Here is a 20201-nt window from a genome sequence, read left to right as displayed (position 1 = left end):
CACCTTGTATTCCCAGGTGGTTCCTTCAAGTACCAACCCGGACAACACTGCCCATCTTCCACGATCCAATGAGATTGGACACATTTAGTGTGGTGTGACTATAGATTCTATTTGGTAAAATTCAGACTCTGCAGAGACGTCAAGTGGAATTGTGCATACTTCACTCTGTTGATGAAGATACCATCAAACCCATCACCAGCATTGTTGCATGAATGGATCTGTTTGACTGTGTAACAAAAACTTGAATCCTAGACTACACCCTGGATATTTTGTTGCAAGGTAAAAATTACTTCTTGCAGACCTGATCCAGTACAGCCCCCAAGTGAATCATCCTATGTGACGGAACTGGAGACACTTAATGGTTCATTATTGATTCACTTGTGCCTCTGCATGCAGGTTATTGTCTGTTGCAGAGGACGTAAGGGTAATCCTTGCATGCCAGGATTAAAGATTGTCTAGGTCTGAGAAAATTCTTCACCGCTGCTAGCGGAGATAAGATGTGCTCACCATCATATGTTTGTTAAATAGTCAGGCTAACCGAAAAGGTAAGTCCTATAACTAAAAAATGCTGTTGGAAGATAGCAAACCCTTAAATAACACTGATGGACAGTGATATAGCACCTGAAGCTAAGCATCCTGTAGGTCCAGGGGTAGCCTTAATCCCCTGGCTCTATACCAAGCATAAGGAACATAACAATTGCAGGTGCAACCGAGGTTTCAAATGAGGTTGCCAACCTATGACCAGGACATCGTTAAGGCCAGTGAGTTCATGGAATTGATCATCCATTGCTTGTCCTAAATTTGGATACAGATGTGTTGGGATGACCTACAGTGGTCTTTAAAGCTGTGGCCCATCTAATATTCATCAATCCGGAGACCGATCCTGGAATCCTTATATGTGGACGTTTAACAAAAAGGGAGAACCACCACTCACATTTGCGCAGGACAGAATCATCATCACTGCGCTAGGTGGAATACCCTGCCTTCTTCCACTTGGGATCTGGTAACTATCATCCGGTCATCCATGCAGGATATGATATATTAAACATTGGAACATTCTCTATTACCGCTGGCCTTTTTTAAGAGTCCATGGAAGTTTGATTGGTCATATTACTGGCATATGAGGCTTGTTTTATTCAATTGATTTATTCTTCTGATTTATTACATGTGTTCATGGTATTGAATATTTTTTATTAAAATGTATATATTTTTATGAATATTAGCATCTGGTAGCGCTGTTTATACACTTTTTTTTGAGGTTTCAAATGTATTTGTTCAGCCTTTTTAGATTGAGCATAGGCCAAAATGACCCGTTTGGCTTCTGAAATTACCAGGTTAGGGTAAAAATGTTGTCCTCGCTTTGCAAGAGGAATTGGAATGACTATTCCTGCTGAAGCAATTTCTGAACTGCTTCTTGCAGGCCTCTCTACCTGAGATGGCTGTGAAGGCGAAAACATACCTAGTAATGTGTCAGAACCGTATGCCTGAAGAAATCACCCCCCCAGCCTGGGGTTCCCAGGCAGAGGCCCATACCATGCTACTGATGGCTTATCTTTCTACAGCAACTGTTCAGATGGTCTCGCATCCGAGTATCAACCAGGCTCAATACTGCTTATCTTCCAAACTCAGATGAGATTGGGCCTATCCAGTGTGGTGTAGCTGTAGATCCAACCGGACTTTTGGCAGCCCCATGTCTTATTAGTCCTCCTAGGAATCAAACCCAGCGGCCGAAAAGCAGAACTTTAATTTTAAAACTGTATGTGGAAGAAAGTTGACCTTTTTGGAGTCTGCTCCTGATATCTGTTAATTCTTTACCAAAGAAAACTTTCCAGAAAGGACAATGATTCCGAACCTTTCCTAAATTCTAAATCGGCTTCCACCTTCCAGCCAAAACTGATCTGCGTGCAGACATGATTGGGGCTAATGCCCTGGAGGAAACAATGCCCAAATCTATTGGCGCTTCTCCAGGATAATTGCATTATATGAGAACTTTGCCATTATTAAAAAGATTATCCTTCAATTGCATTAGCCCAGGCAACTACTGTCTTTGCCATTTAAGCCAAAACCAAAGCTTGGCCCTATGACTGCCCTAGACAGGGAAAGCAAAGATAAAGTAGGTCACTTGCATAAATACTTTAGGAGCCACCTCTTTTTAAACATCCCCAACTGGAAGAAGGTAATTAGAATTCAATTTCTTAGGATTTTAACTTTTATTTGGGCATAGCCCCAACCTCTTCCCTGATTTATATCAGCTGATCTGACTCAGGAAACTCAGGTTTTTAGGATGTTCAAATACAGGTGCCTAGGTTTTTAACCAGGCTCCCTCAATGCTTTATTTAGCTCAGCTATATTCCAGCTGAGACCTACCTCTTCTGTATAATGAAGTAGAATAAATTGGAATTTCATCTTCCGATGATTCAACAATGTGTAGCGTAGCCTGTGAATGTGAAGATTTTACTTACCATTGCTCTGAGAAGCTGCTGCTGGGAGTGATGCGCCATAGGTGGATCTGCATGTAAAGGCTCTACCTGGTACAGGATTCAGAAGAGATTATCCATTCAGCTTATTGGATAGAATGTGTGCAAAGATAGCCCAAGGAGGAAACATTTGTAACTGAATCTGCGTTGTATTTCTGCTGAAGCTAAACACTATGCACATAAACCATCCTGAACCAGATCATGAGAGGACAATACAGCTTTTGTAAAACAAACATAATATGAGTGTCCTCACCTTTGCCGCTCTTATACATTATAAATAATCAGCACTTCCACAGTATACTACACACTTTTGTGACTGTTAAATGATATTCATCCGACCCTCCATGCATCAGCACTGAGGATCTGCAAGACAGACTAAACAGACATATAGTAAAGTCAGCCTAAATACTAGCAGACAGTCACATTAGTATAATAAGCAATATGAGTATATTATCAACTACAAATAACATATTATTTATGTAGGAGCACACATTTACTGAACCATGTTAAAACAGATCTGATGTATTCAGACGCATGCGAAAGAAACAACAGTAATGGTACAGACTCATATGCAATGGACACTTTAACTATTCGTACTCAGAAGGTACATAGAGACTTAGTGCTGTATTACCCGTACTCAGTAGAACGGGATACAGAGAGACTCAGCCCGCTTCCAAGATTGATCATACATAAACAAATGCTGAGTGGATCCAGACGCTAGTAGTGTACACTGCCGCTTCCTGACCCAGTGATCACAGACGCTCTGGTTACACAGCCGACTATGCTGCGACCGGATCCCCTCATGATAGCGCTTAGTGCATACAGAAGCTCTGGTCACACAGCTGCCTATGCGGCGACCGGGTCTCCTCGGGGTAGCGCTCAGTGAACACCGACGCACCGGTCACACAGCCTCCTATGCTGCGACCGGGTCCCCTCGTGGTAGTGCTCAGCGAACACAGACGCACCGGTCACACAGCTGCCTATGCTGCGACTGGGTCTCCTCGAGGTAGCACTCAGTGAACACAGACGCACCCGGCACACAGCCGCCTATGCTGTGACCGGGTCCCCTCGTGGTAGCAATCAGTGAACACAGACGTCCTGGTCACACAGCCGCTTATGCTGCGACCGGGTCCCCTTGTCTCCTAGTGTAGCTAGTAGCGTCTGTGACGGAGGCGAGGAAACCGTTCATGGCGGGAGACTCGGAGGAAACTGGTCGTGAACTGCGGGGAGGGGCGACCAGGAGAGCGTCTGACTCCCCACTGCTGACATCAACCCAAGGGATCGTGGCCTCATGCTATTCCTGGTGCCTAAGATCCCTAAGGCCTAGCGCTGCAGCATCTGTGGTGGTGGTGCATCAGCTACTGTTTGGTAGTCTCGTCCCAAAACAGTGCGGCTGTGTCCGTATTCCATCATGCTACGCGGAACCGATGCCTTACCTTCTCTCCGTGCTCTGGCCACAGCCTGGTAACGTCAAATGGACCTGCTAGTATATCCGACACAGACACCCGCTGAAACAGCACTGTACTCGTGGGTAAGCGTTGTCGCGACCCGGCGGAGAGTTGTTGGAGTGAATCTTTCCAATATGCGTATAAGACGCTGTTTAGAAAGATCACTCAAAAAATAGTAAGACTATAAAAATAAAATAAGAAAGCTTGGGGCTGCTAAAGAAACAGCAGCCCTCTGACCATGGTCCGGCTCCTGCCGCACCAAACAAAAAAACTGATTTGCCTGAGCCAGGGGGTGGGGATATATGGACAGGCCTGTTGCATGCTGGGAGGCTGGAAAGCTTTGACTGACTGGTGCAAATCCGCTGTCTCTCCATCATATCCCATTGTTATCCTGTGGATAAACTGTGGACCCTGCCGGAGAAAAAAAATTGTTATAAAAGGTGAGGATGATAAGAGTAGATTGAATTTTTGGTTGATATGAAAATCCAAATATTTCATCTTGGTTTGATGCCTCAGAAAAATAAAAATCTAGGACCTCTGTTTCAGACTGCAGACTGTAATTAAGTTTTAAGAAGAGTGGGGAGACAAGTGCCTGGACCTGTAATGGTCAGTAGAATGTTGTCTGTGTAGAGGGCTATCTTGTGGTCATGAACACTGACAGAGACCCCAAGAATGTTCAAGGTGGTTGCGTACAAAGGTTCAATTAAAAGGGTAAAAACAGAGATGAGTGCTTTTGGAAATGAGGATGATCACACTCCACTGGCCAACACGGTTGTTTAAGGATTACAATATAATGCTTTGATCCCCACCCACCCCCCCCAAAAAAAAAAAAAACAGCAAAAAAACAAAAATAACAACTTACTTTTGAAGCCAAAAGCATAAACAACTCAAAATAAGAGATGCGATCAGGGCAGGACTTTTTTTTGGGGGTGCACAGCAATTAACGCTAATTAATGGTGCGACTAGGGTTGTAAAAGGCCTTTCAACCTAGAATAAAACAGACTTTAGTGGGGTGAATTCAAGAGAAAAGGAATAGGCAAAGCCTGTTTGCAAGAGCTTAGCATAAATTTGGATGCCCCTGTTTAATGGGGATATAGGTCTGCAATTAGCATGGGTTGGGTACGGGATTCCGACAGTCAGAATACAGACAGCAGCATCCTGATCCTAAGAATTCCGACACATTTAGGTAAGTATGCTAACCCTTACCCTAACCCTCTCTTCCCACAGCCTAACCCTCCCCTAGCAACTAACTCAAACTCCACCCCACACAGTCTAACCCTAACGCTCCCTGGCATACTTACATTCGGGATGATGACTGTCTGGATTACGGCGCCAGGATTTTGACCGCTGGCATCTAGAGCACCGGATTCCAACTACATCTCATTTGCACTGTGGTCTGTGCTCCAGTGTGGTTTGGGGATTACAACAATGTTGGCAAATGTAGTAGCACTATCAAAAAATGGTCCCTCCAAGAAATGTATTAAAAAGAGAAGTCAGGTATGGGGCATGCAATGCTGAAAAAGTTTTATAATTTTGAGGAACTTGAGACTGAGGCGGATTTGAAACCCTTAGCAGCAGCTAGAGTTTCATCTAATCTAAATTCAGCATTTAAAGAGGTGTGGGTAGGATACAGTTGGGAAGAGGTCTGGAATCAGGTTTGAGTCTGCAGCATCAGATGTACAGGGAAGAAAAGGTTCAGGGAGGTTGGAAAGCTTAAACAAAATCTTTGAATTTGTTGGTGATGCCTATGTGGTCATAAAAAAGGAGGCACATTATGAGTGGGAATGATTTTATAGATAAATCTAGTAGTTTAGGGCATAATTATACTAAAAAAAGAAAAAAAAAAAACATTGGCACAATTTGTAAATAAAACACATAAAACTTTAGCTACTATTCAAAGGGATTGTTTGTAAAGCTGAGAAAAAGACACTAGAGTACTGCAATCATTCTAGGAGAGCAATACAAGAGAGCAATTCAATTACCCGTAATACGCTGTAGGAATTCCAGTAATGGCGGCGTATTATAACAACAACATTGCACATTTTAAATCGCATCCGCATAGCAGGGCACAAGAAAACTGACTATGTTACTATCTCATACAGTAATTGTCCGCACATTGGAGATGACTGAATTGCTACCCTAAGGTTTTACATTAGTCTATGAATGTGGAAATGAAATCAGCAATTCATGGCATGACAATCATCCAACCTGATAGTGCATTTATATACCCTTTTTCCAGAACCAAAGTACTCTATGCAGGGAACTGTGTTCTGCCTTGCAGTAAATGAGGTGTAATGACAATGCCCCTAGAGAACCGGGGCTCTTCCAAAGGGCACACATGTAACTGGCACATCACTGTTAGGGAACAGTGACCATAAAATTTGGTATTCTGTCATTTATCTAGAAAATTCAGAATAATCATTTTCTGCAAAGTCTGCTATGTATGTGAATTCAGTATCCAATTAAGCCTTCAGGAAAAGTCGCTGTACACAGGGAATATATTTCCCCTGCACATTTAAATGATCAGATAATGTGTTGATGGACTACCTTTAACATTTATAAAATAGACAGCACAGTGTGTCTTATAGTTTTCATATAGAAGAATAAAAAGAATATTGAAGTCACACTTTCCCAGTACTGCACTAGCACATAAATGCAAGGCAGAATAAGATGACTAAAAATACTCAGGATGAATGGTTCTGTGTGCTAGCAACCAAATAATAATGTTTTCTGATTATCATACAATGTCACTCTTGCTGCAGTGTTTGCTTTTTTTATTGAGGCCTGGAGCATTGCATAGACAGATTCAGTGCTCCCACCAGAATTGCATTGGCAGGTGAACAAAATAAATGTATACTCTTTACAGCTAAATTATCTTTATTGGCCATGGATGTTAATGCTGCATCATCTGTCAGAAGTGGCAATTGCAACACTCTAAGGTACTGTTCTTACTTGTTTAAATAGCATATCTAGTATCCATTGGAGATCCTGCGTATCTGAGCTTCTACTCTGTTCTCTCAGGATCTTGTTTAGGAAACTTATCACATCTGCCAGTAGCTTTTCATCTTCAGTACATGCTGGTTGAACCAGCAAAAACCTACAGAGGGGAAAGAACAAACATTAACTTTTCTTGTGCTTGGGGCAATGGAGGCTTCAGCAGCAGTACAGCAATTTCTATAGTAGCTAAATTTAAAGCTTTCAGCAAAACTACTCTTGAAACTTAAAAACACAAATAAAATATAAAAAGTCACAGATAGCTAGATAGATAAATAGATAGATAGTTATACACACACATTCTTATAGTGCAAACATAGTGCTTACTAGCTATAATTTGATCATCATCAATTAAATCTACATTATGGAAAGAAATGCAAGAACTTTATGGTTGCATCATTTTCTAATTTTCCTGTGAAAGACACATATGTAGCCGTGGTCTGCATGGGCATAACAACTGAGACAGAAAAGAAACTCATTGATCCTGCATTATTTCACAACACTCTGCTAACCAAGGTCCTCAATCTGTAAATATAGTGTATGTACCCAAAGCAGAACCTCAAGCATGTAGGCTAGTATGTTAGGCTAGTGATAATTCCTATTAAACTGTGGAAGCCCTGTGCCAGGAAACAATGGATTTTAGGAAAACCCACTGCGAAGATCCTCCTTACCAGAAATGGTAAAAAAGCCAGGTGCAAAGCTTGCAGTGATGGTTTATATAAAGGGCTGTTCATATGTATGAGATGTGTGCTGAGCGCTCTAGCACAGACCGCTCAGCACACATCCCCCCCCCCCCCCCTGCGATGTGTGCTGAGCGGGGAGGGTGACAGGATGGCAGCTCACTGCGCACAGCGATGAAGTGAGCGACTTGACTAGATTTGGCTCCATGTGTACCCCTCTTAACACAGATAGACTGACGGAGCCACAACTGTTACACAAAGGGGGCGCCACTTCTACTCCACTCATAAAGGATCAACCAAGGATCTGAAAGTTTTTTGTCTTGATCTTATTAAGTTGGGCATCCGTGGAGGTGATATTACTCAAGAACTATTAAAAAGAGAAAGCGAATGGATTTTCCGTCTGGGCAGCCTAAAACCATTGGGACTCAATGAGAATATCAATTATGGGGCTTTCTTGTAAAACCTACACCCCATCAACACATCTACTAATCAGCTACCACAATTTGGTATTTTAATATTTTTAACCCGTTTTTATGTTCATTTGTCATAATTTCTAACCACCTCATCCCACTAGCCCCCCGCACTATTCCCCTAACCTCACTTCCCTCTCCTCCTTTTTCCCCCCCTCTAACACCCTAAAATCCCCCCTAATTAATTCCCCTTTCCCCCACACTCCAACCCACCCACCCAGCCCACCATTAATACCCAGCGCCTCCCTCCCACTTTCACTCCCCCACCCATATCCCCCCCCCCTTTCCTTTTTTTTTTTTTTTCCCCCCCCCCTTTCCCTCCCCATATACCTATCCTTTTTTCCTTCGCTCCACAGCCCATCCCACCCGTCAACTCACTTGCCCCAACCAAATCATGCACACACCATGGCACACATCACCAGTCTATCCGTTCCTCTACTTCACGTCCCAAATTGCAGCCTAAACAATCCCATGTCACTACCATCGCCAATCACAACCGTCCATCCACTTCCATAGTCACATCCCTTCACATCCTATATACCACATCTTATGCCATATCCAATCTGCTTATCAATAATATCCTAATAGCATACAAGGGCATAATTGCCCCACTCTAAAATGTTCGATAATGTTTTTTCCCCCCTAGTCCGCCTACAGCTATCATCTCAGCAGGTGCACTAATCACTTATACACTTTGCCCGGCGGTCGCATTGAACCAGCCCACTAACGGTATCCCATTGGTCGCTCGGCGAAGGCATATCTGCCCCATTCCAAAATGGCGGTTTTTGTTCCGTCCTTTTGGACCTAAAAACACAGCTGACAGCTATTATATCTGAAGGCGCACTAATTGCCTATATGTACGCTGCCCGGTGAATGCTGACAGGGCAGAGGGTCAGGCCATGTCAGTCACTGCAGACTGCTGCGATCGCGTGGCCGCAAGCAATGGACTCCTTTTTTCAGGTCCATTTTCATATACAGTCCAGTCGCAGACCTATCGCACACTGCACACCAGGTCTGTTCTTCTTTCTTTTATTTTTATTTTATTTATATTTTCATTATTATAGAACCATGGCCATACAACTAAGGGCTAACTGCCCTCTTCCAAAATGGCGCCGCGGACCTCAGTGTTTCCTTTCCGTCCCAGCACTTCCCCTGGCTGCAGATATCAGCTGTTCACAGCATCCACTCACACCAATTACCCAGCCTCGTTTTTCATTGGATACAGTCCTAATCAGGAGGCATAAATCTCCTAGCTTTTCACACACAGACCCAGGAAGTGAGCAAGCCCCACAGGGGTGAAACATGTTTTCCATTCCAATGGGTCCTGTTTTGTCCAACTGCAAGTGATTCACTCCTAGCCTCAGGTCAGATCATTCCATCCTGCCATTTTGGGCTAATTTTTGCCCAGCTGTCATAGAAATTGTATCTATATCCGTGCAGCTTCATTTATGCCTTTTTCCAGGCTTATGCATCTTAGTTTATTGCATCAGGATTAAAAACTGCATTTTATAGGAAAGAAATACTGCATTCTTCTTTGACTTTCCTCCTGCAGATCCTGTTGTCATATTGCTGCATGGGTTATATGAGAATTTCATGTCTATTTCCCTATATCCTAATGATTATAACAGCTCCAATTCACACAAAGTGTTTCTAATGACACCCATGTCACTAGTGATTATTTCATTGCATATACCAGTATTATTTATCTGCTTTTTGTGTGGCTTCATTTATGCCTTTTTCCAGGCTTATGCATCTTAGTTTATTGCATCAGGATTAAAAACTGCATTTTATAGGAAAGAAATACTGCATTCTTCTTTGACTTTCCTCCTGCAGATCCTGTTGTCACATTGCTGCATGGGTTATATGAGAATTTCATGTCTATTTCCCTATATCCTAATGATTATAACAGCTCCAATTCACACAAAGTGTTTCTAATGACACCCATGTCACTAGTGATTATTTCATTGCTTATACCAGTACTATTTATTTGTATCTACAATTATCTTTGACATTTTCTGTTCCTTACACCAGTACCAATGTACACATATATATAAAAAAATTTCTTGATCCGTGTTTCCTTATCCATTTGTATCTATACGGACGGGTAATTTTTATCACCCGTTCCTAATAACTACAGCCTAATTGATCTCCATTTTCCTTTTTAGGGTTTTTTTCATAAATCTATATATCTTCGTTTTTTTCATAAATCTATATATCTTCCTTTTTCGTGGACTCTCATTTGTGATCCAGGGACACAATACCACCGGTGTGGGACTTGATGTCTCCTGCCTAACACAAAAAGCAGATCCACACTGTATCTATAAGACCCAGCTAATTATCCCCCCCTATATAGGTGCACTCTCATTGGACGTCTGACCAAATCCTTCTACTATCAAACCACACTGCTAATGCCCGATCTCGTCCGATCTTGGAAGCGAAACAGTGTGGGCTGAGTTAGTACCTGAGGTGGAGACTCACAGGGAATACTCAGTGTTGTAGAACATCAATCATTGCATATGATGTGTGGTATGTGACTCCAACAGCAGCATCACCATTTGTTCCTATCCTTTTCTTTCTTTACCCTGGTATATCCTTTGATTTGTTTCTATTATTACTCATTGCCATAATAGCTGTTATTCCTTCATTAGGATTATGACAGAATCTAAAATCAATTGACTTAATTGATCTCATTAACACAGATCATCTGTACTGGCCGGGTGAGAAAGGGTTTATGACTTGCAGTGTCTCTACCCCTCTCCATCTCATTTCCTGAGGCAGGACCAGAACATTTTTATCTGGGATCATTCACATCTCCTCAACCAGGGGCAATTATATTCTTAATATTTCCAAATAAATTTTGTTTTATCTGCTGACTAATCAACCTAGTGTTATTCATTCTAGTTATTTAACTACCATTAATGAGTGCGCCCACACAAGAGCCTTCTTCTTTCTCCCTTTTGTTTATGCAGGAGCCACAACTGTGTCCAATCAGGTTGTAAACCCAGAAACCGATATACCTGAAGTACCAAACTCATATCCTGACATGTAACCCCACATTGCTGCTACATGGTGATAGGGAGGAAATCAACAAATACTTTTTTTTTTTCTGCAATAGTAAATAAATATAGTCAAACAAACATGTACAGTATTTAATGAGTTAGTAATGGAGGATAGAGGTGGCCTCTGTGAAACTTTTACAAGCACTGGTCAAACCTTTTTCTGTGTTTGTTACATGTTCACAAAAAGCTACATAATATATACTTTATTATACAGAGGAAGGTTGAAAATATTATTACATGTCACTGTAACCTTGAAATATAATAAAGTAATAAAGTGGAATCTGTAAACCATGTAATTTAAGTGTTTACATTAATTATGTGCTTCCCACAGTAATAATAATATTAATAATAGAGAGTATTTCCTTCTGATAATAGACAGCATTCCCTCCTGGTCATTTTCATCATCCATTTACATGCCCAGTGCCTGTGTTGTCCCTGAAACTTACTGCAGAGAAGCAAGGTGCAGTGAGATGCAGCGTGAACTACAAATCATTGTCCTGACTATTCAGTAAACCATGTATAGAGAGAGGGAGAGCGACCAACCGTAGCTCACCCTGCACCATGCTCTGCATGCTCCAGCACAGCTAGGTGACAAGAGAAAAAAAGCACAGGCTGCAGGCAGGCAGCGGCACTTAAACAGAATGCAAGGTAAACTATAGTTTACTAAAATATGTTTTTTCCCTTTATGTGGAGAGATCAATTAATTGCAGGAATACAATCCACATTTCTCATTGATATGGTCTCATAGAATGATTTCATTAGTTACAGGAAGAAAAAAAAAAAATCAATGTCTCCAAATAGTAAAATAATTATACATTAAACGTTACATTTAAATCAGAGTCAAAATTAAACCTGGAAGCATATTTTTAATTTGACTCTGATGTAATAGCATTGGCCAGGTTTTCAAAAGTCTAGGCCAGGGGTGGCCAAACAGACAGAAGCAAAGAGCCAGAAAAGATCTGAAGTCAAGAGCAAGAGCCACTATCATGTGCGCGCAGTAGTGCCAGATATGCCCCCAGTGCAGATACATATGTCCCCACAGTGCCTGCTATGCCCCCAGTGCCAGATATGCCCCCAGTGCAGATACACATGTCCCCAAAGTGCCAGCCATGCCCCCAGTGCCAGATATGCCCCCAGTGCAGATACATATGTCCCCACAGTGGCAGCTATGCCTCCAGTGCCAGATACACGTCCCCACAGTGCCAGCTATGCCACAGTGCCAGATATGCCCCCAGTGCAGATACATATGTCCCCACAGTGCCAGATATGCCCCCAGTGCAGATGCACATGTCCCCACAGTGCCAGCTATGCCCCCAGTGCCAGATACACGTCTTCACAGTGCCAGCTATGCCACAGTGCCAGATATGCCCCCAGTGCAGATACATATGTCCCCACAGTGCCAGATATGCCCCCAGTGCAGATGCATATGTCCCCACAGTGCCAGCTATGCCCCCAGTGCCAGATACACATGTCCCCACAGTGCCAGATAAGACTCCAGTGCAGATACATATGTCCCCACAATGCCAGCTATGCCCCCAGTGCAGATACACATGTCCCCACAGTGCCTGCTATGTCCCCAGTGCCAGATACGCCCCAGTGCAGATACACATGTGACACAATTAAAAAAAAAAAAAGAATTAGAGAATATGACTTAGCCGGCGCTGTCAGAATGCAGCTCTTATCGTGACAATTCCTCAAACTTCCATTTTCATGACACTCAGTTTCACCATAGGGAAATGAAACAAAGGTAACAATAGTGAAGTTTGTTTAATACATAAAAGTGAATAAAAAGTTAACACAAAACAGGTCAATTATTCCACCAAACTGCTCCTGGTAACAAGTAAACGCAGGGTAATCACCAGAAAACAATGGAACTGTGGCCAAACAACTCCAAACAGCGCATGAATAAATGATGGTCAATCACAATCCACACCGGTTACCGGCAACAAACTCTGCGTTCCCCGTTAGCCTGGACGCTCCCAACGTGTTTCCACCCCTATCTGGGGTCTTTCTCAAGGTATCCTGGTGAATAAATGACTTCCCATCACATATGAATATTTAAATACATGCTGTCCAATCATAAGCCAAGGAGCACAGGTGGACCCTATACATTTCCTATATGTCCCATGGTCCCTTCCTACGCGCCTCCCTATTGGCTGTATCCATAAACAAAAATAAATCTCCATAGTTTTATTTTTTTTATGGATACAGCCAATATGTGAAGGGAAGTCATTTATCATCATTTATTCATGCACTGTTTGGAACTGTTTGGCCACGGTTCCATTGTTTTCTGGTAATTACCCTGCGTTTACTTGTTACCAGGAGCAGTTTGATGGAATAATTGACCTGTTTTGTGTTAACTTTTTATTCACTTTTATGTATTAAACAAACTTCACTACTGTTACCTTTGTTTCATTTCCCTATGGTGAAACCGAGTGTCATGAAAATGGAAGTTTGAGGAATTGTCACGATAAGAGCTGCATTCTGACAGCACCGGCTAATACCCCTTTCACATCGCACTAAAAACCCGGTATCGACACGACATATTGCCGTGTCGAAACGGGTCAGTGTGCGATGTGAAAGGTCTTTTGCAGAATTAGCGGGTCGCCTGACCCGGTAATTCAACCCGGTAAAAAAGAAGGGTTATTACCGGGTTGAATACCGGGTCAGGTGCAGTGTGAATGGGAGCCGTTCCGATGCGACACGGCTCCCATTCACAGCATAGGGAGAGGCGGCGCAGGAGATGAGCTCATCTCCCAGCGCCGCCTCCACCCCCGCCCCTGCTGCTGCGCCCCCCGCTGCTATGGCAACTGACACAGTATATTGCCGGGTCGGAAAGCCAGCAGAGGAGCGCAAATGCCGGATCCCACCCGGTAAGGACACGTTTCTCTTACCGGGTAGGATCCGGCATTTGCGATCTGAATGCAGCATTAGTCATATTCTCTAATTATTTTTTTATTGTGTCACTTGGGTGAGGGGTGAAGGAAACCTCGTAAGAGCATATGTAAGCCAGCACCAGTACATTGCGCACAGAGTTATTGTTAGAAATTATTTTCACTGCAGATACACATGTCCCCACAGTGCCAGCTATGCCGCCAGTGCCAGAAAGACATGTCACCACAGTGCAGATACATATGTCCCCACAATGCCAGCTATGCCCCCAGTGCAGATACACATGTCCCCACAGTGCCAGCTATGCCCCCAGTGCCAGCTATACCCCCAGTGCAGATACACATGTCCCCACAGTGCCTGCTATGCCCCCAGTGCAGATGTGTCCCCCCACAGTGCTCCCGTCTCCTCCCTCTCTCTGCTCACCGCGCTGCTGCTGCTCACTCTCCGGCGGTGGTGTCTCTCTTGAATTAGGCGCTGGTCCATGAGCCAATCAAAGCTTGCGGTCCGGCAGCCAATCAGGAGCCTTAGCTGCCGGTCCGCGAGCCCTGATTGGCTCACAGGCCGGCGCCGAATGGAGAGAGACACGGCCGCCGGAGAGGCATGCGTGTATCTCGGGCTGGGCGCAGCGGTGGCCAGGAGCTGACCGAGCCGCATGCGGCGGATGAATGAGCCGTGGTTGGCCACCGCTGGTCTAGGCGATAGAATAGGACTTGCGGTAGATGGGGTCCCTTGATGTTGGGCCGCAAACAGGGCCGGACTGGCCATTAGTTCCACCGGGAAAAATCCCGGGGGGGGGGGGGGGTGTGTTAATGTGCGGGCCGCCTGTCATCTGTGGCCCCGCCCCCCCACCCGCGTGTCGTCAACTCAATGAAAAGCGCCTTGTGCGCTGCTGGCCACTAACAGGAGAACAGGTCCCGTTCCCACCCCATCCGGCTGTCGGACATCATCCGTTTACGTCATCGATGATGACGTCACTGTGCATCTATGAGTCTTCTCTACTCTCTCTGACCGCTGCATGCAAATTTATTACTTGTCTTCTGTCTGTTATGGTGCACTGATATAATACTGTAAGTTCTGCAAGTCCAACCCATTTATTATCACATTTTCATTCTCTCCATTCCCTCATTATGCTGCACATAAATACTACTGTAGCTTAAACTGTCCCACAATCGACCCTCTGTGTGGGGTGTAATATGAGTAACGGATGTCACTGGGCGCTATAAAGAGAATAATGTGATGCCACTGTGCACTGTAATGTAAATAACAGATGCCGCTGTGCGTTATAATGTGAGTAACGGATGCCGCTGGGAGACGTAATGTGAGTAACGGATGCTGATGTGCGGTGTAATGTGAACAATGTGACACCACTGTGCGCTGTAATGCGAATCATGGGAAACCGCTGTGCGCTGTAATGTGAAGAATGTGACACTGCTGTGCAGTGTAATGTGAACAACGGGCGCTGCAATGGGACACCGGTGTGTGTATAATGTGAATATGATGCCGCTGTGCGTCATAACGTCAGTAACGGTCATCACTGGGCGGTGTAATATGAGTAACGGATGCCGCGGGGCAACGTAATATGAGTAACGGATGCTGCTGATCGATGTAATGTGAATAATATGACACCACTGTGTGCTGTAATGTGAATAATGTGACACCACCGTGCGCTGTAATGTGAATAATGTGACACCGTTGTGCGCTGTAATGTGAATAATGTGACACTGCTGTGCGCTGTAATGTGAATAATGTGACACCGCTGTGCAGTGTAATGTGAATAACGGACGCTGCTGGGTGGTGTAATATGAATAACGGACGCTGCTGTGCGCTACAATGTGAAACCGATGTGCGTGTAATGTGAATATGATGCCGCTGTGCGTTATAATATCAGTAACGGACACCACTGGGCGGTGTAATATGAGTAACGGATGTCGCTGGGCGCTGTAATGTGAATAAAGGATGTCACTGTGCGCTGTAATGTGAATAAAGGATGCCACTGTGCGCTGTAATGTGAATAATGTGACATCGCTATGTTCTGTAATGTGAATAACGTGACACCAGAGTGCACTGTAATGTGAATAATGTGACACCACTGTGCGCTGTAATGTGAATAATGTGACACCGCTGTGCAATGTAATGTGAATAATGTGACACTTCTGTGCGCTGTAATGTGAATAATGTGACACTGATGTGCAGTGTAATGTGAACAACAGACGCTGCTGTGCGCTGCAATGTGACACCGATGTGTGTATAATGTGAATATGATGCCGCTGTGCGTCATAACGTCAGTAACGGTCATCACTGGGCGGTGTAATATGTGTAACAGATGCCACTGGGCAACGTAATATGAGTAACGGATGCTGCTATGCATTGTAATGTGAATAATGTGACACTGCCGTGCGCTGTAATGTGAATATTGTGACACTGCTGTGCGCTGCAATGTGAATAATGTGACACTGCTGTGCGCTGTAATGTGAATAATGTGACACTGCTGTGCAGTGTAATGTGAATAACGGACACTGCGGGGTGGTGTAATGTGAATAACGGAGGCTGCTGTGCGCTGCAATGTGACACCGATGTGCGTGTAATGTGAATATGATGCCGCTGTGCATTATAATATCAGTAACGGTCACCACTGGGCGGTGTAATATGAGTAACGGATGTCGCTGGGCAACATAATGTGAATAAAGGATGCCACTATGTGCTGTAATGTGAAGCCGCTGTGCGGTGTAATGTGAATAACGTGACACCACTGTACTCTGTAATGTAAACAACGGATGCCGCTGTGCGGTGTAATGTGAGTAACGGATGTTGCTTGGCGCTGTAATGTGACTTCGCTGTGTGCTGTAATATGAAGCCGCTGTGCACTGTAATGTGAGTAACAGACGTCACAGGGCATTGTAATGTGAGTAACAGATGCTGCTAGGTGGTGTAATGTGAGTAACAGATGCTGCTGGGCAGTGCAATGTGAGTATCTGATGCTGCTGGGCAGTGCTATTTGAATAACGGACACTGTTATGCGTTGCAATGTGAATAATGTGACACCAATGTGCACTGTAATGTGAATAATGTGACATCGCTGTGCACTGTAATGTGAATAATGTGACATCGCTATGTTCAGCAATGTGAATAACGTGACACCGCTGTGCGCTGTAATGTGAATAACGTGACACCACTGTGCACTGTAATGTGAATAATGTGACACCGCTGTGGGCTCTAATGTGAATAATGTGACACCGCTGTGCGCTGTAATGTGAATATTGTGGCACTGCTGTGCGCTGTAATGTGAATGTGACACCGCTGTGGGCTGTAATGTGAATAATGTGACACCGCTGTGCGCTGTAATGTGAATAATGAGACACCGCTGAGCCCTGTAATGTGAATAATGTGGCACCGCTGTGCGCTGTAATGCGAATAATATGACACCGCTGTGCGCTGTAATGCGAATAATGTGACACTGCTGTGCACTGTAATGTGAATAATGTGACACTGCTGTGCGCTGTAATGTGAATACTGTGACACTGCTGTGCGCTGTAATGTGAATGTGACACTGCTGTGCAGTGTAATGTGAATAATGTGACACTGCTGTGCAGTGTAATGTGAACAACGGACGCTGCTGTGCGCTGCAATGTGACACCGATGTGTGTGTAATGTGAATATGATGCCGCTGTGCGTTATAATGTCAGTAACGGTCATCACTGGGCGGTGTAATATGAGTAACGGATGCCGATGGGCAATGTAATATGAGTATCGGATGCTGCTGATCGGTGTAATGTGAATAATATGACACTGCTGTGAGCTGTAATGTGAATAATGTGACACCATTGTGCGCTGTAATGTGAATAATGTGACAGTGCTGTGCGCTGAAATGTGAATAATGTGACACCACTGTGCAGTGTAATGTGAATAACGGACACTGCTGTGCGCTGCAATGTGACACTAATGTGCGTGTAATGTGAATATGATGCCGTTGTGTGTTATAATATCAGTAACGGTCACCACTGGGCGGTGTAATTTGAGTAACAGATGTCGCTAGGCGACGTAATGTGAATAAAGGATGTCACTGTGTGCTGTAATGTGAAGCCGCTGTGCGGTGTAATGTGAATAATGTGACACCACTGAGCTCTGTAATGTAAACAATGGATGCTGCTGTGCTGTGTAATGTGAGTAACGGATGTTGCTTGGCGCTGTAATGTGACTTTGCTGTGTGCTGTAATGTGAAGCCGCTGTGCACTGTAATGTGAGTAACAGACGTCACTGAGCATTGTAATGTGAGTAACAGATGCTGCTGGGCGGTGTAATGTGAGTCACAGATGCTGCTGGGCGGTGTAATATGAGTAACGGATGCTGCTGGGCGATGTAATGTGAGTAACGGATGCTGCTGGGCGGTGTAATATGAGTAACGGATGCTGCTGGGGGATGTAATGTGAGTAACGGATGCCGCTTGGTGGTGTAATGTGAGTAACGGATGCCGCTGGGCAATGTTATTTGAATAACGGACGCTGCTATGCGTTGCAATCTGAATAATGTGACACCACTGTGCACTGTAATGTGAATGATGTGACATCGCTATGTTCTGTAATGTGAATAACGTGACACCGCTGTGCGCTGTAATGTGAATAATGTGACACCGCTGTGCGCTGTAATGCGAATAATGTGATACCACTGTACGCTGTAACGTGAAAAATGTGACACCGATGTGCGCTGTAATGCGAATATTGTGACACCGCTGTGCGCTGTAATGCGAATAATGGGAAACCGCTGTGCGCTGTAATGTGAATAATGTGACACTGCTGTGCGCTGTAATGTGAATAATGTGACACCGCTGTGCGCTGTAATGTGAATGTGACACCGCTGTGCGCTGTAATGTGAATAATGTGACACTGCTGTGCGCTGTAATGTGAATAATGTGACACTGCTGTGCGCTGTAATGTGAATAATGTGACACCGCTGTGCCCTGCAATGTGAATAATGTGACACCGATGTGCAGTGTAATGTGAATAACGGACACTGTTGGGTGGTGTAATGTGAATAACGGACGCTGCTGTGCGCTGAAATGCGACAATGATGTGCGTGTTATGTGAATATGATACCGCTGTGCGGTGTAATGTGAATAATGGACGCTGTTGTGCGGTGCAATGTGAATTGCAACTATTCTGTAGCCAAAACCCCATATTTTTTCTGTGCAACTCAGGTGCGCTCTGTCAATGTTTTGGTTATGTGGGGTGCGGCGTCAAAGAAAACTTTTACCATGAGACTGCACCATATGAGTTACAGGATAGGATATCCAATTCATTACAGCACAGTGAATTACAGGTCATCGGTGCAGAGTATTTCAGTATTTCTCTGACGTCCTAGTGGATGCTGGGAACTCCGTAAGGACCATGGGGAATAGACGGGCTCCGCAGGAGACTGGGCACTCTAAAAGAAAGATTAGGTACAATCTGGTGTGCACTGGCTCCTCCCTCTATGCCCCTCCTCCAGACCTCAGTTAGATTTATGTGCCCGGCCGAGCTGGATGCACACTAGGGGCTCTCCTGAGCTCCTAGAAAGAAAGTATATGTTAGGTTTTTTATTTTACAGTGAGACCTGCTGGCAACAGGCTCACTGCAACGAGGGACTAAGGGGAGAAGAAGCGAACCTACCTGCTTGCAGCTAGCTTGGGCTTCTTAGGCTACTGGACACCATTAGCTCCAGAGGGATCGACCGCAGGACCCGTCCTTGGTGTTCGTTCCCGGAGCCGCGCCGCCGCCCCCCTTACAGAGCCAGAAGCATGAAGATGGTCAGGAAAATCGGCGGCAGAAGACTTCAGTCTTCACCAAGGTAGCGCACAGCACTGCAGCTGTGCGCCATTGCTCCTCATACACACTTCACACTCCGGTCACTGAGGGTGCAGGGCGCTGGGGGGGGGCGCCCTGAGCAGTAATAAAAACACCTTGGCTGGCAAAATAATCACAATATATAGCCCCAGAGGCTATATATGTGATAATTACCCCTGCCAGAATCCATAAAAAAGCGGGAGAAAAGTCAGCGAAAAAGGGGCGGAGCTATCTCCCTCGGCACACTGGCACCATTTTCTCTTCACAGTGTAGCTGGAAGACAGCTCCCCAGGCTCTCCCCTGTAGTTTTCAGCTCAAAGGGTTAAAAAGAGAGGGGGGGCACTAAATTTAGGCGCAATATTGTT

The 20201-nt window shown here is 44.5% G+C and overlaps 1 protein-coding gene across 3 annotated transcripts in view; it reads right to left on the bottom strand.

Moving 5' to 3' along the window:
* RTTN (rotatin) overlaps positions 1-20201 on the bottom strand; it is a 660131-nt gene that overhangs the window by 302089 nt on the left and 337841 nt on the right. For all 3 annotated transcript variants that reach the window (XM_063923387.1, XM_063923386.1, XM_063923388.1), the window contains exon 27: positions 6878-7022. In XM_063923387.1, the coding sequence (XP_063779457.1) occupies positions 6878-7022 (145 nt within the window). The remainder of the gene's footprint in view (positions 1-6877; positions 7023-20201) is intronic.

The sequence above is a fragment of the Pseudophryne corroboree genome, chromosome 5 (genome assembly GCF_028390025.1).
Source record: "Pseudophryne corroboree isolate aPseCor3 chromosome 5, aPseCor3.hap2, whole genome shotgun sequence".
NCBI classification, from domain to species: domain Eukaryota; kingdom Metazoa; phylum Chordata; class Amphibia; order Anura; family Myobatrachidae; genus Pseudophryne; species Pseudophryne corroboree.
The sequence above is the reverse complement of the archived record's forward strand: the minus strand, read 5'-3'. Positions and strand labels throughout refer to the sequence as shown.